Raw genomic sequence first — 22,016 nt, 5'->3', positions numbered from 1 at the left:
CACTCACCTCCGCCCTGGGAAACAGAGTGAGACTCTGTCTCAAAAAAAAAAAAAAAAAAAAAAGGAAGATTGGATTAGGCAGTGTCTTATGTCCCTTTCAGCTCTAGAATCATTTGACTCCTTGAACCTCCTCAACTTGGAGGCTGGGAGATGGGACAGGGCACGGCAGGCAGGGGGTCCTCTTCAGCTGCCTGCCCCCAGCCTCACCCCCTCACTTGGTTTTTTTGTTCGTCACCTTCTTCCCTTAAGCTCTGATCCTGTTCTGGGTCGCTGGGTTCTGGCTTTGATGCACAGAGATGTTACACGCCCCACCCACCCCAGCTGCCGATGTCCCATCCAAAGCTGCCTTGGAGTCCACGTGGCGCTTTTAAATGTCCACAAAACACTCTTGGACCCTGTGACTGATGGGAAGGCTTGAGTCAGAGCCAACCATCAAGGTAGAGACAGAGGCAGGTGATGAAACCTTGGGCACAGCTCACACGGCTGCCAGCCCCAACCGTCGAGTTCCAGGAGACTGTCCTGAGGGACTGCCTCCCCCTCCACATAGAGCGGGAGGCCGGAGACGGGACTTTGACATGAGCCTTCCTACTTCCCCTCCTTTCTCTCCTTTGTTCATCTGCTCACAGAGGTTCGCAATGCTTGGTCCATCAGGCAAATGCCTGATGCCGCAGTCAGAACGCTCTGCCTGTGGCTGCAGGAGTGGCAACTGGTTCCTGCCTCTCCCTGCCTGCACCTTGCTTGGACACAGCAAGCTTCCAGGGAGTCTTGACTGAATGGAACTAAAGAGAGATCTCTGGGGACACCCTTCGGTCTCTGTGTCCTTATTCTGCTTCCTGAGACCCGACTCTATTTCTTTTTTTCTATATATTGAGACAGGGTCTTACTCTGTCACCCAGGCTGGAGTGCAGTGGTGCAATCTGGGCTCACTCTAGCCTTGACCCCCCAGGCTCAAGCGATTCTCCCACTTCAGCCCCCCAAGTAGCTGGGACTACAGGTGTGCACCACCACACCTGGCTAATTTTTCCAGTTTTTGGGGGGAGAGGCGGGGTTTTGCCATGTTGCGCAGGCTGGTCTTAAACTCCTGGGCTTGAGTGATCCACCTGCCTTGGCCTACCAAAGTGTGGGAATAAAGGCATGAATGAGCTGCCATGGCCAGCCCTGTTCTGTTTCTTTTCCCAGGTTCATTCAGGGCTCGGTGGTGCAGACTCCCTATGCTTTCTACCACTGGCAGTGCATCGACATCTTTGTGTACTTCAGCCACCACAGCGTCACCATCCCCCCGGTGGGCTGGACCAACGCTGCCCACAGGCATGGGGTCTGTGTGCTGGGTAAGAGCCAAGGACTCACCTCTGTGTCAGCCAGACTCCTCAGCTCACCAGCCAGGGGACCCCGTGATGAGGAGGCGCAGGCTTTGCCTGCTTCTCAGTGCACAGAGCCCCTTGCTGGGGGCTATCTTGGTTGGTCAGGACAGGCATCTGCAGGATTTTTCTGGAAAGGACCAGACAGTATTTTCAGCATTTCAGACCAGTGAGTCACTGTGGTGATGATTGGAGTGACAGCAGGTAAACAAATAGGTAGGGCCGTGTTCCAGTAAAATTGCATTTACAAACACAGGTAGTAGCAGGCATTGGCCCAAGGGCCACGGTTCGCCGATTCCTGGGTCAGAACAGTGCTGCTCAGGCTTTAGCCTCAATCCCAGTCGTTGATGGGCTTCCATCACCAGGATTGCTGGTCCCCATCGGCAGAGTGTCTGATTCACGGGATATATGGATATATGGGGATTTTAATGTCTACCAAGTGGTCAGGTGATACTGAGGCTGCTGATTCCAGAACCTCACTTTGAAAACCAGCAGGTCGAGGGAAGGTGATTCCCGTGGCCGACCTTGTTTCTCTCCTGTCCTCACAGGGACTTTCATCACGGAGTGGAATGAAGGGGGAAGGCTCTGTGAAGCCTTTCTGGCCGGGGATGAGCGTTCATACCAGGCAGTGGCCGACAGGCTGGTCCAGATCGCACAGTTTTTTCGTTTCGATGGCTGGCTGATCAACATCGAGAACTCTCTGAGTGTGAGTGCCCAGCCCTCACCCACCTCCCCGCCCCTTGCCGTGTTGCCACCCACCTCCACTTCTCTCCTTCCTTGGCCTCACCTCGCCCCACACCTGGGCTGCAGGTTGCAGCAGTAAGAGCCATTTCTCGCCTCCCAGGCAGTGCCAACTCTGAAATCTTAGTTACTCGCAGTGAGACGGAATCTCCTCCGACTGTTGCCAGCAAGCATGCTTGGCCGGCTCTCACATTCCCGCCCTGTATGTGGGCCCGCCTTTCCTTTTCCGCGCTCTGCTCTGGGCTGGGTGTTTGGCTTCCTTCTCGGGGCACCCTCCCCTTTTGGTGCGCTCTGTCTTTTCCTGACTTCTGCGTTCATGTCCTTCCTGCCACAGTAAGAAAGGACAGTCATCTGTTTGGCTGGACTCCACTTTCGGGGCTGTGGCGGGGAGGGCCTTTCAGAACTGCAGCTTCACCTGTGGATCTGTTTGCTCTGCGTCCCCATCTGTCAGCGCCGGGTACTTCTCATGATAGACGGATCTGGGGTTCACTGAGGCTCTCACCTCGTTCCTCTCTTTCAGCTGGCCGCCGTAGGGAACACGCCTCCTTTCCTGCGGTACCTGACCACACAGCTGCACCGGCAGGTCCCGGGGGGCCTGGTGCTCTGGTATGACAGTGTGGTGCAGAGTGGGCAGCTCAAATGGCAAGACGAACTCAACCAGCACAACAGGTGAGCCTGCAGACGGGCGCCATGAGGGGGCGGGTGCTGCGAGGGGCGAGTGCCACAAGGGGCGGTCGCAGTCTCCCTCATGAAGTCAGTGCATATATGACTGCATTGGGTAAAAAGAGGGAGAAGGTAGGCCAGGTGTGACGGCCTACCCAGCACTTTGGGAGGCCGAGGCGGACGGATCACGAGGTCAGGAGATTGAGACCATCCTGGCTAACACGGTGAAACCCCATCTCTACTAAAAATACAAAAAATTAGCTGGGCATGGTGGCGGGTACCTGTAGTCCCAGCTACTCGGGAGGCTGAAGCAGGAGTATGGCATGAACCTGGGAGATGGAGCTTGCAGTGAGCCAAGATCGTGCCACTGCACTCCAGCCTGAGCGACAGAGCGAGGCTCCGTCTCAAAAAGGCAAAGAGTTCTCTTAACATCCTGAACCTCAGCAGACACCATGGATGCTGGGCGAGGGTTTCAGGTCACCACCTGGGGTTGCTTCCTGCCCCTGGGGAACAGGCCATGCCCTAGGTCCTGGAGGCAGCTCCCAGCCCGTGAGTCATAGGTGCCTCTGAGTTCTAGGAGGGCAGAGGCTGAGACTGTGCAGGTGGAGGGGATGGCCCTGTCCCTCCGGGCTCTAGGAGGGAAAGCCTGCTGTGGGTGGGGTGGGGTGGAGGGGATGGCCCTGTCCCTCTGGGCTCTAGGAGGGAAAGCCTGCTGTGGGTGGGGTGGGGTGGCCCCGTCCCTCTGAGTACTAGGAGAGGAAGGGCTGAGACTGCGGGGTTGGCGGGGGACGGCCCCATCCTTCTCGGCCTGGGCCTCACAGCAGGCCCTTGTTGCTTCTCAGGGTCTTCTTTGATTCCTGCGACGGCTTCTTCACCAACTATAACTGGCGGGAGGAGCACTTGGAGCGGATGCTGGGGCAGGCTGGGGAGCGCCGGGCGGATGTGTACGTGGGCGTGGATGTGTTTGCTCGGGGGAACGTGGTTGGAGGCCGATTCGACACAGACAAGGTGGGTGGTGGTTTTCACCCAAGGGCCAGTGGCCCAGTGCCTCCCCTGGGACCTCGTTTCCTCATGGACCTTCCATTCCCGTCTGCACCTCAAAGGAATGACAGCAGCTGTTCTTCCCAGAGTGGGTACCCCCTGGCACTGAGAAACAGGGTGTCCTGCCCGGGCCAAGCCGTGTCCCCCCTGAAACCCCTTTCCCGGCTCTTTCTACAATCGGATAATGTTTTCTTGTGTGGGTGTTACCAGACAGAGGTGCGCTGTTCCCCCGCTGTCTGGTCCTCGGTGGGCCTAGGCCTCCTGTCCCAGCTGCGTTCCTTGACCTTCCCCCCAAGGGAAGCCTGCGCAGACGCAGAGGGGCCTGCAGTGCCTCCCACAGTGGCTCCGGGGTGAGGAAGGGGGAAGCACCCAGGATTTGGGGAGTGGTAGGAGTCATGGCAAGGGATCATTTTTTGGCAAGGCAGGTCATACCAGCACGGAGGAAGGAGCAGGACTGGGCCGGTGCCCCTGGCGTGGGATGCACAGGGCTCTGCCTGCCTCTGGCTTGTCAGTCCTGCCCCTTCCCAGAGCCCCAGGGATGTTCTCAGCCCTTCATTTAGCTTTAAATGAGTAAATTAATCTGATAACTAAAGGGCCTCTTTACTGCCCATGATTTTGATAATCGAATGAGGTGTGCCAGAGGACGATGGGACCGCGCGGCCACAGCCAGTTGGCGCCCAGCTCCTGCCCCCTGCCCTTGCAGCATCGCTGACCGCCTCTCCGGCGCCCTCTTCTGGTCGGCTTGTGGAATGATGGGGGTGATGCGCAGCAGCCCCCAGGTGCAGCTAGGAGGGAGGGGTTGGACAGCTTCCACCTCCTGTTTCCCAGCTGTCCTGAGAGCCCCCACCCCACATCACTGGTGTCCAGGAGCCTGTCTGGACTCTGTGGTCCTGATATGCCCAGCGTCTCCCTCTGTCTCCTCAGTCGTTGGAGCTGATCCGAAAGCATGGGTTCTCCGTGGCTCTGTTTGCCCCCGGCTGGGTGTACGAGTGTCTGGAGAAGAAGGATTTCTTCCAGAACCAGGACAAGTGAGTCCTGCCATCCTGGGTGCTTAGTGCAGGCTGATGGGAGGGAGGGGTTTCTGGTTTCCCTGATAGGACACGTTTGTGCTCTTTAGTGACCCTTCCTAAGGGGGCGGTGGTTAAGGGAGGATGATGGGGGAAGAAACCAGCACGCTGGCTGCTTCCAGGCAGGGACCAAACCCAGCGACTGCTTCCTGCAGACTTGTGTTTGCAGCATATCTGTGGCCAGGGAGGCTGCAGTCCTCCCAGAAGTCCTGTCTTGGAGGGTGCAGGACGGCCTCGAGTTTCCACCAGCAAGTTTGAGGGACACTGAGAGGCTCCCTCCCTTCCTCCGGACTGAGCTGTTGCCCCCATGTCTCTGGCAGGTTCTGGGGCCGGCTGGAGCGCTATCTGCCCACACATAGCATCTGCTCCTTGCCTTTCGTCACGTCCTTCTGCCTGGGCATGGGTGCACGGAGGGTCTGCTATGGCCAGGTGGGTGGTGTCTTCCCTCCGTGTCTGTTCTCTGGCCTCAGCTGTGGGAGGAGCCTGGGACTTGCCAGCAGGCACGGTGGTGGTCTTGCCCTTCCCTTCCGCTCCGGGCACACTTGCTCTGTTGGCCTCTGCTGAGTGTCCCTGTTCTGCCCTTTTCAGGAGGAGGCGGTGGGGCCCTGGTACCACCTGAGCGCCCAGGAGATCCAGCCCTTGTTTGGGGAACACAGGCTGGGAGAGGATGGCCGGGGCTGGGTGAGGACGCACTGCTGCCTGGAGGATGCCTGGCACGGAGGCAGCTCCCTGCTCGTCCGGGGTGTGATCCCACCGGAGGTTGGAAATGTGGCCGTGAGGTGGGTGAGTGATGGGGGACGGTGGGTCCACCAGCTTCTCCCATCACACGTGGTGGCCGTGGAACTGGACAGATGGGGCAATGGAGGCCAGAATGAGGACAGAGGACAGACCCAGATTGGTTTTTTAAAATTGTGGTCAAAAATGCATTAACGTGAAATTTAACATCTTGACCACGTTTAAGTGAACAGTACGGGAGTGTTCTGCGTACGTTGCTATGTGACAGATCCCTAGAACTGTGTCATCTTGTAGGACTGGACTCTCCCCATTGCACATTAGCCCCCCATCCTCCCCCAGCCTCCCAAAGCCACCCCTTTATTTTGCATTTGTGAGTTTGGATACTTTAGATGCCCCATATGAGGGAATCCCATATGGTATTTCAGAACTGAGATGTTTCAGCCCACAGAAGAATCTGGCCTTGGGGTAGGGCTTGTCCCCTGGCCCCAGACAGGAGCATGATGTGGGAGTGTTTGGCACCCACGTCCTCTGTTCCTGGAGAGAGGGGCTGGCGGATACAATTTGGAGCTGGCTTCGATTTCTCAGTGGTCTCTCTATGGCACTCACCACAGGACCCTTCTCCCCAGGCTATTTTCCCTGCAGGCCCCAGTGCCACCCAAGATTTTCCTGTCCATGGTATATAAGCTTGAGGGGCCCACGGACGTCACGGTTGCTTTAGAGCTAACCACAGGGGATGCCAGCAGCTGCCACATCGGTGGCATCTCAGTGTTGAACGGTGAGGCAATGGGGCCCAGGCCTGCCTCTGCCCGGCGGGGAGAGCTCAGTGGAGAGAAGTGTGGAGAGGCTCCTGGGGTGTGGGGAGGAGCTGGTGTGGACAGTGGCGGGGTAAATCCCACCTTTGCTGGAGTCAGGGCAGCTTGTGGTTGAGGCCTGGACAGGGAGGATTCACTTCTCAGCCACACCCTCTGCCCTGTGGCCTCGTCAGCAGCTGAGGCTCCTGTGCAGGGTGGACATGGGCCCCTTCCAGAGACCTGAGCTGCACACAGGCTTGCTGCTGGCCATGGCGAGGAGAGGGGCGAGTAAACGGGGTGGGGGAGACGGCGGGCTGGAAGACGCTGGGATGAGTGAGAGCGTGGCTGACCGCAGACATGCGTTTCATTCACTGAGCTCCTCTGGAGTCCTTCCTGGTGGCTTCTCCGGACCTGTGAGCCTCTGGCCTGACCGGGCGGTCTTCTCTGCACTCCTGGGGCCCCTTGGCGGCCCTTCTCAGTGCCTTTTCCTTTGAGACTCTCCCTTTGCAAGTCCCGTGTCTGTCTCCAGCAGAAACAAGCTCAAGCCACAGCCTCCGGCCCCTCCGGGCGCCCCCTCCAAAGCTGGCCAGATGGGTGGGTCGCTGCGGCCGGCAGCTGAGCAGGGGCTGGGTCCAGCAGTAAGTCCCTCTTCTTCCTCATGTCCCTCTCCCCATTCAAGTCTCTGTTGGGAAACCCCAGAGCTGGAGGGATGGAGGGGCCCTGGGCTGGTCTCCAGGTTTTGGGCAGCTCTGAGACGGAAGCCCAGGACAGCTGCTGGGAGCCCTGCGGTCGGCCTAGGGTCCCCACCGACCCTGGGACGGATCTCCCTTCTGCTGTGGCTTGGGGCCTCTGGACGGCTCACCCTGGAGCCACTGGGCTGAGCCCGGCCTGTGATCAGCCCTTTCGCCCGCAGCTGCTACGAGGTGAGCCTGCGTGGGTGCCTGCTGCTAGACCTCCTCGTTTGCTTCTCACGGCCGCCAGGTAGTCGGGAGGAGGAGAGCTTCACCTGTCGGCTTGGAGAGCTCCAGGTAATGCTTCCCAGAGGGGTTCAGGCTGGGCTGGCCGTTTGTCCAGCTGGAGTGGGGGTGGAGGCTACCCCAGGCCGCTCCCTTCTCAGGTTCCGTGGGGGAACTGGGGTGGAGGAGTCAGGGAGGGGAAATGTGTGGGTGGGTGCACCCTCTCCCTGCCCCTGGGCGTCTGACCATGCTGAGCCTTCTCTCCTGCCAGGTGGTGGACGCTGCCAGCCTGCTGGCCCCTCTGCCCCAGGTGGAGACCGTCACCATCTCTCAGGTCCACTGGCAGCCGGCTGCCTCTGAGCGGGAGGGGCCCCCTGCTCTGCTCCAGCTCAGCTGCACCCTGCAGTGGTCCTTCCTCCTCTCACAAGTCCGCTGCTTCCGAATCCACTACTGGGGAGGGACGAGTGATGGTTCTCCGGGCAGGGAGCTGCCGAGGCCAGAGATGCCCACGTTCCTGGGGTTGGCTTTTGCCACCCAGTACCGGATAGTGGACCTGCTGGTGGAAGCCGCCGGGCCCGGTCAGGATCGTCGCGTGGAGTTTCTGGTGGAGCCTGTCCTGAAGGAAGGGTTCCGGGTACCTCAGGCCGAGTGGGGCAGGGCGGCTCTGCTTTATTCAGCCCCCGCATGAGTGGATGCTAAAGCCGGGTGGTCTCCTGGCCTCCGGCTGAGGCCTCTTCCCAGCTCTCTGCTCCTGGCCTGCGCTGGACCTGCTAAGTGCCGGCAGTGGCGGCGAGACCCCGGTCCCGGGGCTGGGGCGGAAGACCCCTAGCTGAATGCTGTGATTTTCTGGCCGGGGGCGGTGGAAACAGGAAACCAAGCAGTGGGATCACAGCGTTGGTTACTGAGAGGCGAGTGGCGGGCCCTCTGTTTCTGCCTTGTCTCTTCCCACGGTACATGGTTCCCAGGTGAAAATCAAAGGAGGGGAAGAAGTTGAGAAGAGAAAATTCCATAAAGAGTATTTCCTAATAGGCTGCAAGATGCTGATGCTGAGAATGACATTTTCTTTCCTGCAGATGAAACTATTAGAAAGGCTCTTAGATTGTGGCAGGTAGGCTTTGGAGCAGGCCCCAAGACGTTTCTGAGGATGCGGACGAGCTACAGCAGCTCCTGGGGTGGGGCTGCCTGCGGGATGGCGGGAGAGGATGCCCCGGAGAACCCTCCCCGCGGTGGGAAGGGCCCGTTTCCCTGAGGATTGGGCATTCCGGGCCAGCTGGTGCCGGCTTCGTGCCTCCACGTGGGCCAGCCCCAGCTGCTGCGTGTTTCCTGGTGTTGGCAATTTACTGCGCTGCTGCGTGTTTCCTGGTGTTGGCAATTTACTGCGCTGCTGCGTGTGAGGTCATCTCCAGAGCATTTTCAGCAGCCCCTGGCTCTGCTGCGTTTCTTCTGGGCTGTGGGCGTGCAGGGAAGTGGCTCTGAGGCAGTCTGCGCTGTGGCCCTTCCTCTGCCCAGCGAGAGGCTGTGGGCTCTGGACAAGCTGCCCTTCAGGCTCGGGTAGCAGGTCAGTCCAGGCAGGAAGCAGTACCTGCCCCCCACGCCAGCCCAGCCCCAGCCTGTGTGCAGGAGCTGCAGGACCTGTGGGGGCTTTTCCAGCTACTCTGTTCCTTCACGTCGTCCCTTCTCAGCCTCGTCCAAGCACCGGGGAGACCTCCAGGCTTACCCCTTGAGCAGGAGTCAGCACAGGTGCGAGGGGGATTGAGGGAGGCAGGGTCTTCACCACAGGCCCCTTCTTCTGTCTTTCCTGCTCTTTCTGCTCGCCGTCTCCTCCCCTCTGCCCAGGCCTCTGCAGCTGCACCGCCTCTGCTACACCTGGGCTGCCTGGGAGGCTTCCTGGTGTGGTGTCTGGACCCCACAGCCTTGGGTCATACTGCGGCTGATCTAGGTGGGGTCTGTTGTGGTCCTTCCACGGTGTCAATAGCCTGAGGTCCCTTGCTTTTGGGGCGTCTCTCACCCCCAGGCCACATAGGGCCAGTGGTGGGGGTTCCCTTGATGTTGGGCAGTGCTGAGGGCTGGGATGCTCTGTGACCCCAGTTGGAGCCCACACCTAAGGGCTGGCATCCACATCATTTCACCCTGCAGTGAGGGAAGAGGCCACCAGGTGGCAGCACAGCCACACCCGTTCCCATGTCCGGAGGAGGGCAAGGCTGGGTGCTCAGCAGCCGCTCTGAGCTGGGGCTCCTTCCAGGGGCTGAAATCCACATTTCTCCATCTTCCCTGCCTGCCTGGGTACTCATGCCAAGTAGGGAGTCCTGGGATTAGGGGTTCTATGCTCTTGCCTAATTAGGAACATTCTTCCCTGTCTCATGTGAGTTTGCCAAGGATATGGGGCAGGAGGCTTCCTCTGCTGACCCCCCTGCAGCCTGGAGCCACCCCGGGGACTGTCCTGGGTGGAGGGCAGGTGAACCCAAGCTGCTGCCGCCTGGAGCCACTCACTCAACTTTTTTCAGCTGTGACCATTCCCGGGCGCTCTTTAAGCCTTTCTGTCTCATTTGGAACTAGGGGGAACCAGGAGGGGCTCCTGGCCCGTGTCCTCTGCAGCGAGGGTTGTGGGGGTGCAGCATCCATGCCTTGGGGCTCGCCTTTCATGGAGTCTATTTTTTAAGTGCTGGCTCCCCCGAATATTTTATGCAGAGGAGGGAAAATTTATAGTGGCAATTATTTTCTCACAGTCTGGTGAGCAGGCAATTAGGAGGAAGGGGGCCTAGCAGAGCGTGGCGTGTGGCAGAATCGCACTGCTCCGGCTCCCCAGCCCCACCGCCATGCAGGGCTCGTGTGCAGGAAAATTAATATGCCAGCGCTTAGGCCTGTGCCCCTCTGCTGGGTGTAACTGCTCTGAAATAAATGGTCTGACATTGTGAAAAGTGCAGTCGAGTCCTGGTGTGGTGGAGCACAGGCAGCACCAGCCCAGCGCTGGATGCTGGCTCCCTGTACAGCCCTGGCTCCAGCCCCAGGCTTCTGAGCTCTGGGTTCAGGTTCTGCCACTCGTCTTCCCGTCCCCTCCTCAGCTGACCCTTTGCAGCTGTGCTCTAGCTCCTGGCCGCCTTCCAGGAGGGGTGACAGGCTGGCGAAGTGGGTTTACCTTGAAGCAACATGGCTCCTCATGGGCCCCAGCTCGGGCTACACCAGGGGTGCAGAACTGGCTGGAGCACCAGCCACCTTTGCCTCTGTGCCATGTCCCCCCACCCTCCTAGCTCCGTGCTCTTTCTTGCATTGGGTCGACCAAGCACAGCTGTGTGGTCACCAGGTGTAAGCCTTCTGCCTTCTGAGGTGCATTCTGCTCTGAGGTCACGCTGTGTCCAGCGCACACTGTAACCAGGAAAGAAGGGACCAGGGCTAGCCTCGACCTGAGTCCAAGAGGCAGGCCAGGCAGCACAGATCCGCCATGAGCTGCCACCCACCCAGCCCGTCCTGGGGCAGGATGCAGAGGACCAGCCTGGACTCTAGGATTGGGACTGGAGTCTTTTGCCTAGAAGGGCCTTCTGATGCCACTGCCACCTGGCTCCAGGCCAAGGCAGGGCTGCATCCCATCCTGCCCCGATCCTGCAGCCTGGGCTGCTATGCCCTCCACCCACCATGCCCGGGAGCTGCCACAGCATACAGAGTTGTCCTGGTTTGAAGAAAGAAATCTTTATTAATCATCTTAATAATACTGTTAGTTGGAATGGTCACACCTTGGAAGCATACAGAATGGTAAGAAAGGAAGCCCGGGGCTCGGCTGCAGTCCTGGGGATCTGAGTCAGGGGGTTGAGCTGCTGCAAGAAAAGGGTCCGGAACAGCAGAGGGGACAGGGGGCTCTGTACAGAGGACAAAGCCAGAGGCAGGGCATGGGGCTATGTACAACAGGAATAGAAAAGGAGAATTCCATTTCGATAGCTTCAGTAGCTGATGCTGAAGAGAAAGTGAGGTGTATTTTTAAATTTTTGACGTTTCATGAGACAGTGGAGTCACGTCAGGAGCCTGTATTTTTTGCTGCTTCCCTACTTCAGCGCTCCCTGCCTTGCCAGGAGCTCCTCCCTGCCACCTGCTCTGCTCCTCCCACCAGGTGAGCTTGGCTGCTCCCGCCACCTGGACACCTGCCTTGGGAGCAGGGAAGGGGCCGGCCCAGGCTTCCCCATCCCTTGCCCTTCCCATGGGCCTCTGCTCTGGCTGTGCCCGTCCAGGCCCACAGCCACTGAGACTCCCAACCTTGAGGCGCAGCCGGGCACTGGCCCGTTCCTGGCCGCCCACGGTGGACTGGGCTCGCAGGGGAGCGGCAGGGAGGGCTGGGTCCCAGTAGGCAGCACGAAGTCAGCCTTGGTGTGCACAGGCCCCAGGCCACCTCCAGAAAGGGAGAGATGGCCAGGAAGAGCAAGTCCTTGGCCTCAGGGCCCACTTGGCCACACTTGGAGGTGTGAGGAGTGGTTCCTGGTTGGCTGGACTTCCTTCGTCCTCCCGTGGAGCACCCCTGAGTCCTGGAGCCACATCAACCCTTCCTGTTGGGAGTTGGTCCCGGGGCTACTGTTGGACGGCTGCCTCGCCAGGCTGGGGGCACGGGCGGGACTGCCGGGCATGAGGGAGGTGGGACGCAGGGGACGCGACACGAGGGTGACGGGGCCCAGTGGAGCCCCTGGGATGAAAGCTGCCCGCACCCCCCAGCCCCGCCGGCCCCCCGGCACAGCTGGCCACAAAGATCAAGTCTTGCTAGCAGCACCTCCCTGTTCAGGCCCCGGGCCTGCTCTGCCGCCGCTGGGCTCCACACTGCCTTGGGAGTTGGGGGCTGGGAAAGGAAGACTGGATGGAAAACAGCCCCTCACGGGCCCGCAAGGGAGGCCCCTTCCCCTCCAACTCCCCCACTGCCTGAGACGGAGGGGCGTGTTCCCACTGCGCTGCCAGCCAGGACGCGGTGGGGCCGTCCAGTCCCGGGGCCGCTCCTCGGCGCCCCTGCCGGCGTGCTCCCTCGGTGCGGGCGTGTGGCCAGGACGCGGGACTTGGACTTGGTTGGATGCCTCTTGGTTTGGTTGGTTTTTTTTTTGTTGTTGCTTGGATCTTAACATCTTTTTTTGTTTTTTTTGTTTTGTGATTTTTTTTGTTTTTTTTGTTTTTGCCCTTCATGGTCCGACAAGGAAACGGTGGAAGGTTTCACTACAACAGAAACAGAAAGGCAGGACTTGCAGCTTCAGGGGGAGGTGCAGCAGGTGTGAGGGCGACAGGACCGCGTGGCATGGGGCCCCTGGCCTAGAGTCCTGGCGCCGCCACACCTGCCCCACAGCTTCTAGCACCCTCATCTTCCAGGGATGAGTGTGGGTGGACGCCAGGTTGAGGCCCAGGCAGCCCGGGATGGGAAGAGACACCTGGGGCCATGAGGAGGAGACAGAGCTGAGCAGGGCAGAGTGAGTGGAGAGGCTGGGCCAACACAGGCCTCGAGGTGGCCTGGATGAGACAGCAGAGGGTGATGGTCTGGCCACGGGAGGTGGGGGAGCCGGGCCTCCCACGCCAGGACTTCAGCCCTGGCTGGTGGGTTCACCCTCCAGCTGGCTTACTAGCCCCAGGCGCCCAGCCATGGCACACTCAGAACCTGAGACTACTTTTCCCTGTCATGAAGGTGCAGATGTGTATGCCCCAGGAAAGGACTGTGCCTGTCTTGGCTGGCTTTTCCCAGGCAGGCCAGCAGCTGCCCAGGGCTCTGCTCAACTGAGGTCCCAGCCAGTGTCTCCCCAGAAGCGCCATGCGCCGGGCTGGCCAGTCCCAGGGCTGAGGAAGGAGCGGCCCGCAGGCCACAATGCCCTGCCCGCAGTCTCCCTAATGCAGGGAGGGGGCTGACTGGCCTGTGCTCAGGGGAGGGCCTGAGGAAGGGTGCATTCTGCCCCTCATCGGCTCTCCTGCTGAGGATCCCTCCTTCCGGAATATACCCCAATAAAGACATTTCGGAGCTTGGGGACAGGGAAAGTAGGCTGTGCCTCCAGGACAACCCCCCTGCAAGGCTGGCCTGACCTTGGCCCTGCAGTGCTAAGGGGCGCCTTGAGGGGGGGGCCAGGACACGCCTTTCCACATTTCCATTTTTTGCTGCAGCCATGTTAAGGAGTCGCGGAGACTGGCGTGACCACGGCAGTTTGCACACTACGCGACATGCTTGTGACTAGTCGGCAAGAAATATCAATAAAATTTAATTAAAAATATTAGTTTCAGCTGAATGGGGCAAGGAGGGGTGTGGCTACTCCTGTGGTTGGCTGGGTGAAAGCCCGCGGGAGCACCCTCAGGCTGGGGAGACCCACACTGGGTGCCCGGAGCCCCTCCCTCCCTACATCAGGGTGCTGGATACAAGAGCCGTGGCACGGGGCTAGCGGGGTGGCTTTGGGGGAGGCCCTGCCGGGCGTTTCTGTCGTTCTGTGCAGCCCAGGAGGCCAGGAAACGTGGCTCTTGCCCTCATAGGGCACTACCGCTACTCCTGGGTTGGGGGCTGCCTGGTCTCCTGGCCCAGCCTGGACCCCACGGTGTGCATACCGAACCTGCAATGGCTCAGGTAGTACAACATCAACAAAGTCAAAATAGGAAATCACAGTTTCAGACATACAGGAAAAACCAGGGTCAAAGACACACACACCAGCACAGGTGGGGTGGGGAGACCAACTGGCTGCAGAGAAAAATCTATGGATTTTAGAGGCGCAGAGGGCCAGCCGTGCGTGGCGCTGGCCGGGAGGGGCGCACTGTCTTCTGGTGGCTGTGCCTGGTTTTGGGCTGTTGGGTTTGGTGTGTAATAGACAGTCAGTGTGAATGCTGTTAGGGGCTGGGTCTCTTGCTAGTAGGGGGTGAAGCGGCTGTACCCTCCTCGGCAGAGGCTAGCCTGCAACATCAAAGATGAAAAACAGCCAATCAGTACCGTCTTTTGGAAGAGGGGAAAAGCAAAAGAAAAAAAAAATAAGGAAAAACAGAAATAGCTAAGTCTCGTTTCCTTTCCCTCTGTATTCCTTGGGGAGAAAGAAGTTGGGCTGTCATGGCAACAGGAGGGGTGAGGACCTGCCTCTGACTTGGTGGTCTCGGGCCAGTGTGGGGGGCGCTCTGGGGTCATGGCCAACAGCGCTTCTGGGTCACTTCTCTGGGCTCAGGCCTGGCCTCTCACTGTCCTTATGCCGAGGGGGTCCCAGCTCAGGCCCCACCTCCTCGCACCCCAGCAGGGCGACACAGGGCATCTTCAGAGCACTGAGGGACCTCCTGGCGGGTTCCTGGGCCTTGGCTGAAGAGCCTGGGGCCACTGAAGCCAGCTACACTGGGAGAGGCAAGTCTGCTGGGCACAGTACCAGAGACTTGCTCCCTGGGGTGCGGGGGGGGGGTCTCTGGGTCCTCCTGGGCCCACCTGGAGCCCAGCCTTGTCCTGCTGGGGAGAGCGGGTCCTGGATGCTCCAGCTTTCCCATGTCCTGGGCTGCCCCCGGTCAGGGAGGGCTCTGAAGGGGCCTCCCACCCTCCCACCACCCAGTTTTAGTCAGAAAAGGGAAGAACATGGCAAGTGCAAGAGAAGAAAATTGGGGAAAATAGAAAATCTTAAAATAAAAGTGAAAACACAGGAGGAACCCTCCGTGCATGAATGAAAGCTTTTAGCTTGCAGCTGCGTGGAGGGCCCAAGAGCCAGGGTATAGCACCTCCATCCGGGTGGGGCCATGCCAGGTCTGCCCCTGTGGCTGCCTGCAGCCACCACAGGCTGCTGCAGGTGTCTGAGGCTCATTAAAAATTGAAAAGGCAAGTCAAAAATTGGAGGGAGTCATCAAAACCAAGGAAGATGGGAAAAATCCATGTTGCCTCTGAACCTCCTCCCTCCTTACTCCCCCAAGATGTTTTCATCTTTGATGCTGGATGCCAAGCTAGCTAAAACCCGCATTCACACCCCAGGGCTGGGGCCAGTGGGCACAGGAGGCAGGTGTCTGCTGGAAGGAGCTCTGGGTGCAGAGTGAGCTGGGCTGCACGTGTCGACAGCTGGCCACACATACACACACACAGACACGCCACGCCGCGCACCTCCCCGCCCCGCCCCTTCCACCCCACAGCCTGAGGGAGGAGACTGGGGCAGAGCAGGCACTGTTTCCCCAGGAGCCAGGGCCTGGTGAGAAGCAACCGGTAGCCCACTCTCCCCTCCCGGATGTGAGGGGGCTGCAGCAGTGCTGGTGGGCCGTGGGGATGTGGCATGGGCAGAAACAGTCCTGGGGCCTTGGGAGCCTCTGCTGGGAAGGAGAGGTGGCCCTGGTTTGGTTTCTTAGGTTTTCCTGGTGGAAATGGGAATGGAGGGGCCTCAACAGGACTTTATCATAGTGATGGAGCTCAGGGAAACAGATCAGGCCACTGGGGTGCTACTCCCCGGAGGACCAAATGGTATGGTGGGCTGACCAGCCATTCAGCCTGCTTCCCCACAACTGGGAGAGGGCGTGAGGGGCTGGCCCTCCCCTCATCCTAACTCACATCCAGGACGTGGTCCTTCCAAAGTCTCCGGGACCAAGGCACTGGTCAGAGGGCTCAGCCTCTCCCCCAAGGGCCTCGCCACCCATCCCCAGCTGTTAGGACTGGCACCCAGGGCCGGGCCGGGGCTCCTTACCATGGTTCCAATGCTGTAGGTCGCCGCGGGCCCGATGGTGTGATGGTACGGGTCGGCAGCTGCGTAGACTCTGCCGTAACTGGGGAAGAGCGTGGGAGGAGGGTGGGGGAGGGGGCAGGTGAGGGGTGGCAAGGGCCTTTCACCTCCTCCCAGAGGCTACGTGGGCACCCTCCCCTCCTGCAAGGCCTACCCTTCCTTCTTGTTAAGAAGGAAGCTTCTGGAACACAACAGGCTGCCCTCTCAATATGCCCACAGTGTGCTGACCCTGACGGGGAGTGTGCTCTACTCAGTGCTACGTGGAGGGGGATGGCATCCTCATGGAGCTCGTCTGCAGGGAAAACGAACTTCCACCCCCAAAAGAACGGGGTAAATGCTGGGGAGGGTTTCAAGAAAAGAGAGGGAGGATCAATGGGGAGGGACCAGGGACACTGCCCCCAAGAACATGACACTGTGCCCCTCACGACTTTCAGCAGTTTGTCTGTGCAGGAACTCTCAGCTCCTTAGAGGGCAGGGCTGGGCCATGGTGTCCCGTACACCACACTTCAGGGAGATGGAGCCGGGGCTCCCGGGAGGGAGGGGGTGCAAGTGGTCCCCAGGCCAGAGAGGTGGAGCTCAGCTGCCAACAGGCCAGATGTCCAAGGGGAAAGAAAGGCACTAGGCTAGGCTGCCCCAGGAGGAAGCACTCAAGCGTCTGCCTCCAAGACAGACAGCCACTGTGGGCACGGGGTGGGGGGTGGGGACTGGGAATCAGATGCTGTCCCCACCTCGGGTTTCCACAGCCTCCCCTTGCGGCAAGCAGGAAGTGACTGAAGTCAGGGGCTCACTGGCTCAAGGGCCACACTCAGACCTGCTCCCCTGTCCCGACCCTGCTCCCACCAGGCCTGGAAGGGTGGGTTATGCCTCCTGCCTGTCTGGGCCCAGCCCCCGAGGGATCCGTGTCCATCTTCTCCCCACCCTGCTCCAGAACAGCACCGGCCCTTGGCCTCACCTGTCGCTGTAGGCTGCTGCCGCTGCAGCGGGCTGAGCGTATCTGTAGGCTGCATAGCCTCCCTGTAGGGTAAGTGGGAGGAAAGACAGCAGAAGGACTTAGTGGGGCTCCCCAGGGAAAGGCTGAGTGGGGAGAGACGTGGGGAGAGACAGACCCCATGTGGGTGGGGCCCTGGGAGGGACTGCAAACCTTTCCAGCCTCCCAGCCTTGGCTGGGTAAGGATTAGGTGATGCCTGGCCTGGGAACCTAGTTCTGGTCTAATGCAGGACGGAGGACTGCAGATGGCCAGGTGGCACAGTTCAGGGCGAGGCAGGTCTGCCTGTCCACTCCTTTCATTCACTCATTCATTCACACACCTATCTGTGCACTCCACACACACTAGTGGGTACCCATGACTCATCTGGCTGGGTGCTAGGCCTTGGCAAAGAAGAGGTGCCCACAGACCTGCCACCAGGCCAGTGAGGCCTGACTTGGATGCCGAGGGGCTAGGAGAATGCACAGTGACTCTGGATAGTGTCCTGGACACCAGGAAGGGTCAAAGGTCAAAGGCACAAGAGAACGTGAGCTCAGATGGCGTCCTGGCCTCACATGAGCAGGTGACTGAATTGTGGGCAACTGCCCAGGACCGAAGGGTGGCGGGGTACATGGAGTGGGGTCGTCAGTGAGTCTGAGACAGAGGAAGCAGCAAGTGTGGCCCCATGAAAGGGGAGAGACCACTGGACCCTATCAAGGGGGGTAGGCCCCAGAGCACAGGCACCCAGGGGCCCTGCCTCCTGGCCCCTCTTGAAGCACGTCCTATGGGTGCCTTAGGGGCTCTCACTGACCGCAGCTTGGTTATAGGGACGTGGCAGAGTCCCACTGCCCCCATTATGTGAAGCCTTGCCCATGGGAAGACGCCTTCAGCTCACAGGGCGCTCCCTTGATGGGCACCGACAACCAGACTGTGCTGTCCTGGGATTCCTAGGGATGCCACACTCTGGGCAGACATGGTGCCCTTGCCCTCCTGGCTTCAGGGGGGGATGGAATGGGAGGAGCGGGCAGTAGGGGAGGAGACGCTCACTTCTCACTGAGACCCACAGAACACCTGATCCCACCCTCCCTCCCGGCGGGGCTGCACTTACATAAATCTCAGCACCATAAAATCCATCCTGATACACGACCCTGGAAGCAAACGGACAAGAAAGTGGTGGGAACGCTGGAGAGGTGGGGTAGGCCGGCTCCGGTGTCTGCTGAGGAGGGAGGGGGCACGGTGCCAGCCCCGCCCATGGGACTGGCATTTTAACAAGCGTTTGCTCCAGTGCCCTGTTTTGGTATAACAATAGAGTAACACCCTTGCTGATCAGCTCCTTTCTCCCACAAACCCCGGGGCCCATGGCCCACCCGACCCCAGGCAGCTGCACTCCCCCACCCCTTTAGTGATGGAGGGCACCGGACCCCCAGGGAATGGGAGCAGAGAGGGCTCAGAGCCCTCGCTGACCTCAAGGGTGGACAACGCCCCCATTAAAGCATCCAGACAAGGTTCTGGGGCTCTGAATGTCCCCCTAAACGCCAGTGACCTCGGCGATGCCCGCCATGGTGGGGATGGGAGTGGCGATAATGGAGGCAGCTGCAGGGCTGAGTTCTGGGGCTCCCACGACCCCCCAGGTCTGGAAAGGCTGCCTAGTCCCTTGCACTGCGCAGGGCCTCCCCATTTCCCTCCTCCCCCCCTCCCACCCCTTCCTCCACGCCTCCCCCGGCCCAGGTACTCACGCTCCATAAGTCGGGATGGGGGGTGGGGGTGGCGCAGCCCGAAACGTATTATACACGGCCCGGCCCCGGCCCCGAAGATGTGCGCCCCGGTAGGCAACGGCTGTGCCGGTGGTGGGGTAGGGGAACCCCGTCACTGCAGGAAAGGGGGCCCGAGACACATGTGAGAGGCACAGCGGGTCCCACCTGTCCCCCCAACTCCGCTCCAAACCTCCCAACACCTAGCCCCCCCCCCCTCCCCAAGCCCCGCCCCCGGAGCCCTACTCAGTCAACACGGTGGGAGGGCGGGGACGGCCCACCTGGCCCCGCCCCTCATGCCCCGCCCCCGGAGCTCCACGGGCCAGGTGGCTGGTCTCATCCCATCTCCGCCCCGCCCCAGCCCTTACCTGCATAGAACTCAGGCCCATAGACTGCGCCCACCACTGGATTTAGCTTCCAGCCTAAAACAAAAGCACAGAGACCTAGTCACTGCCTTCCCCGACCCTTTCCCCACCAAAACCTATGCCTGGGAACCCCAGCGACACCGGTGGAGCTCTTGGGAACACTTCCAGGGCGCCTCCCCGCGCCGGGCCCCCTTCCCACACTGCCCCAACAAGTGCTGGGTTCAAAACACCAGGGTCTGCTCCTTCCTGACTCTTCTGCCTGGGGCTCTGCTAGGATTCTTTCCCAATTGTGGTCCTCCTCAGCCTGCCCCTGAGCAACCCTCACCCCTGGGCGTCATCCCCCGAAGCCTGGGGTACCCACCGCCCAGAAGAGAACTGGAGAGGGAAAGTGGAACTTATCTACCCGCCTGAGCACAGCTGGGATGAGGGTTTCTGGAGTCAGACTCAGCACCGCCCACCATCCGAGCTGAAGGTGGCCAGAGGCTGCAGGAAAGGCACTTGGCGTCTGCCCATAACCTCTCCCCACTGCCTGCCAAAGGCCCCGCTCCGGCTCCCTCTTCCCAGTGCTGAGTCCTGCTCCCACTTTCCTCCCGTCCTCACCATTCCCCAGAGCGGCCGTCCAGGAGGGTGGCCTGGGAGCAGGTCGAGGAGGAAAGGGCATTTGGACTGGGGATGATAAGGATGGGCTGGTTTTCCGCAACACTGTGTGTGAGCCACACAAGCTGTTTGAAACTCGCTGGGTCCTCACGCCCTCCCCATTTGAGGCCTGGAGAGGCACAGCAACCTTCCGTCACCAGCTGGGGAGTGGCAGAGCCAGGGATCCCGGCCTGCAGCCCTCAGCCAGACCCATGTTCCTGGCCATTCCATGGGTGCCAGGCTGTAATCAGCCTCCCAGCCTCTCCCTTCCTGCAGGTGGGCCAGTCTTCCTCTCCCCCGGGGGCCCAGGAGCAGGGCAAAGACCTGCTCCACCTGGAGGCCTCTGCAGGGGAAACCAGCTGTCTTGGAGTGGACTCCGGCTCCAGGCATTCTGACAAGGTGGGCAGGAGGGTTTCTTGATGAGGCCCAGCCCCTCCCCCCTCCTCAGGGTACCCAGGTCTTCTCTCTACAGCATGCCCCATGGGCCCGGCTCCTTGTCCCTTTGCAATGTGCAGGGAGGGACAGCAGGGACGAGAGCCCACTGGCCAGCTGGGGAGATACATCTGGAGAGAGTGGCAATGGGCCCGGGCCACGTGTGAGCCCGACCCAGATTCTAACAACCCCACTGCAGGGCAGGCAGACTGGAGGCAGTGAGGACGGAGGGTTGGGGTCTGTTCCTCCCTCTGGCCAACTCTTCACCCCACCCTGCATCCCTGGCCCACCATCACACAACCTTGTGTCTGGACATCATTGCTGGGACTTTGGAATCTTCCAAAAAGATACATCCCAGGTTAGGAGGGAAGAAACTATTTTGTGGGGGGGGGGGAATGTCTTGCTCTGTTGCTCAGGCTGGAGTGCAGTGGACAGTCACAGCTCACCGCAGCCTCGACATCCTGGGCACAAGTGATCCTCGTACTTCAGCCTCTTGAGTAGCTTGGGCCAAAGGTGCCTGCCACCACCCCCCCAGCTAATTTAAAAACTATCTGGAGAGACAGGGTCTCCCTGTGTTGCTCAGGCTGGTCATGAAGTCCTGGGTTCAAGAGATCCTGCCACCTTAACTTCCCAAAGTGCTGGGATTACAGGCGTGAGCCACTGCATCAGGCTGAAATAAATTTTTTTTTTTTTTTCTGGGAAAACCTCCAGTCTCAAGAGCTGACTCTTTTTACTAGAAGGCCCATGATGGAAGAGTCCTGCAGACCCTGACCCCAAGCCCAGACTCCCCCAGGCTCCATCCGGTGGCTCTTCTGGTCCATACTGGGCGAGAGAGACTTGGAGGCTGTAAAATATGTGTGCTTCAGATGGCCCTGGCCACCTTCACCTGTTACTTCTGGCTTCCTGGATGCCTCCACCCGTTATTCTGGCTTCCTGGGCGCCCTCACCTGTCAATTCTGCCTCTCTGGGAACCTCCACCTGTCTCTGCTGGCTCCATTTCACTGTCTGGAACCCCAGATGGCAGAGGCAGCCTGAAACTGCCTGGATGGCCTGTTTCTACTATAAATAGTTAACACCTGGGCAAACCTGGTAGGTTTGTTTTCTACAATGGAAACCTCCACCCCCAACTGGTGACTTCCAAAGTGTTGGGTAGTGTTGAAGCAAGTCCCTTGGCATTCGCTGCCAGAGCCCATGTGTTGGCTTCGGTGCCAACCTACAGAGAACCCAGGGCCGTCCCACTGCAGCCCTCTGTGCCCAGGCTGGTGAAGACATTGAGATGAAATGGCTCTTGCTGCAAAGGTGGGCAAAGGTTCCCACCTCCCTCCATTCCCTGATGTTTCACTGGCGTGGGTTCTGTGCCTCTCAGGAGCCGCACAGTCCAAGCCATTCAGGGATGGGTCCATTCTGATTTCCATGCTCCCCTGAATTCTCATTTCTGCCCAGACAGCGGTGAGTGTGGCTCTTGGGTGCAGAGTGGGCAGCTGGTTCCAGAGATGTTGACGCCCCGCTGGTTGATCACCTGTACCCTGTAAAAATGTCTACCGCTTTTACTTCCCGTGCCAAGTGCCAGGTCACAGAAGACTCACATCCAGAAAGCACTCGGGATGCTTGCAAAGCGGGAGCACTCCCAAATTTTTAAAAAGAATTGGAGATGTGTAAGTCTTCATAAAAGCAGGGTATGAGGCCACGAGAATCAAGTCAAACTTGGGGCAGGCCAGAGTCCCGGCCCCACCCCAGCATCGGACACCAGGAGAAAATCTGGAGAGAGAGGTGGCGGATCGGGCAGTCCTCTCCAGGCTTCCATGCTGGTCATCACCTGACTCCACGTATGGCCGAATCACATGGGGGGCCATGAGAGGCTGCA

At 59.7% G+C, this 22,016-nt stretch overlaps 2 protein-coding genes across 19 annotated transcripts in view; one reads left to right on the top strand and one right to left on the bottom strand.

Moving 5' to 3' along the window:
- The first annotated feature begins 1,123 nt into the window (after positions 1 to 1,123).
- On the top strand, positions 1,124 to 10,270 carry ENGASE (endo-beta-N-acetylglucosaminidase). 3 transcript variants are annotated; one of them, XM_017879329.1, is made up of 11 exons: positions 1,124 to 1,328; positions 1,907 to 2,064; positions 2,620 to 2,768; positions 3,605 to 3,770; positions 4,728 to 4,831; positions 5,191 to 5,299; positions 5,459 to 5,649; positions 6,232 to 6,380; positions 6,929 to 7,034; positions 7,310 to 7,424; positions 7,624 to 10,270. In XM_017879329.1, exons 1-11 carry the CDS (start codon positions 1,139 to 1,141, stop codon positions 8,038 to 8,040), a joined length of 1,854 nt encoding a protein of 617 aa, XP_017734818.1. In that variant the 5' UTR covers positions 1,124 to 1,138; the 3' UTR covers positions 8,041 to 10,270. The 3 variants fall into 3 exon arrangements, with proteins under 3 accessions (XP_017734818.1, XP_017734817.1, XP_017734819.1); XM_017879328.1 differs by having other exon boundaries at positions 6,926 to 7,034; XM_017879330.1 differs by lacking the exons at positions 6,232 to 6,380; positions 6,929 to 7,034.
- Positions 10,271 to 11,014: 744 nt separating this feature from the next.
- Positions 11,015 to 22,016, bottom strand: part of RBFOX3 (RNA binding fox-1 homolog 3) — a 546,061-nt gene continuing 535,059 nt past the window's right edge. For 11 of the 16 annotated variants that reach the window (XM_017879339.1, XM_017879334.1, XM_017879342.1 and 8 more), the window contains 6 exons: positions 19,088 to 19,141; positions 18,705 to 18,837; positions 18,077 to 18,257; positions 16,956 to 17,017; positions 15,968 to 16,046; positions 11,015 to 14,229 (listed from right to left, as the gene is read on the bottom strand). In XM_017879339.1, coding sequence (XP_017734828.1) covers positions 14,185 to 14,229; positions 15,968 to 16,046; positions 16,956 to 17,017; positions 18,077 to 18,257; positions 18,705 to 18,837; positions 19,088 to 19,141 — 554 coding nt within the window. In that variant the 3' untranslated portion in view covers positions 11,015 to 14,184. The remainder of the gene's footprint in view (positions 14,230 to 15,967; positions 16,047 to 16,955; positions 17,018 to 18,076; positions 18,258 to 18,704; positions 18,838 to 19,087; positions 19,142 to 22,016) is intronic. The other 5 variants (XM_017879344.1, XM_017879343.1, XM_017879347.1 and 2 more) reach the window with 4 other exon arrangements.

This window comes from Rhinopithecus bieti, unplaced genomic scaffold (assembly GCF_001698545.2).
Source record: "Rhinopithecus bieti isolate Rb0 unplaced genomic scaffold, ASM169854v2 scaffold_9899, whole genome shotgun sequence".
Taxonomy (NCBI): Eukaryota; Metazoa; Chordata; class Mammalia; order Primates; family Cercopithecidae; genus Rhinopithecus; species Rhinopithecus bieti.
The sequence above is the reverse complement of the archived record's forward strand: the minus strand, read 5'-3'. Positions and strand labels throughout refer to the sequence as shown.

Excerpts from the sequence above, each read along its gene's own strand:
- ENGASE (XM_017879328.1), top strand. The coding sequence starts at position 1,139 with ATGAGCTGCCATGGCCAGCCCTGTTCTGTTTCTTTTCCCAGGTTCATT. Across the intron at positions 5,650-6,231 it reads GTTGGAAATGTGGCCGTGAG|GCTATTTTCCCTGCAGGCCC; the intron begins GTGGGTGAGTGA and ends CCTTCTCCCCAG. Across the intron at positions 7,035-7,309 it reads AGCAGGGGCTGGGTCCAGCA|CTGCTACGAGGTGAGCCTGC; the intron begins GTAAGTCCCTCT and ends TTTCGCCCGCAG.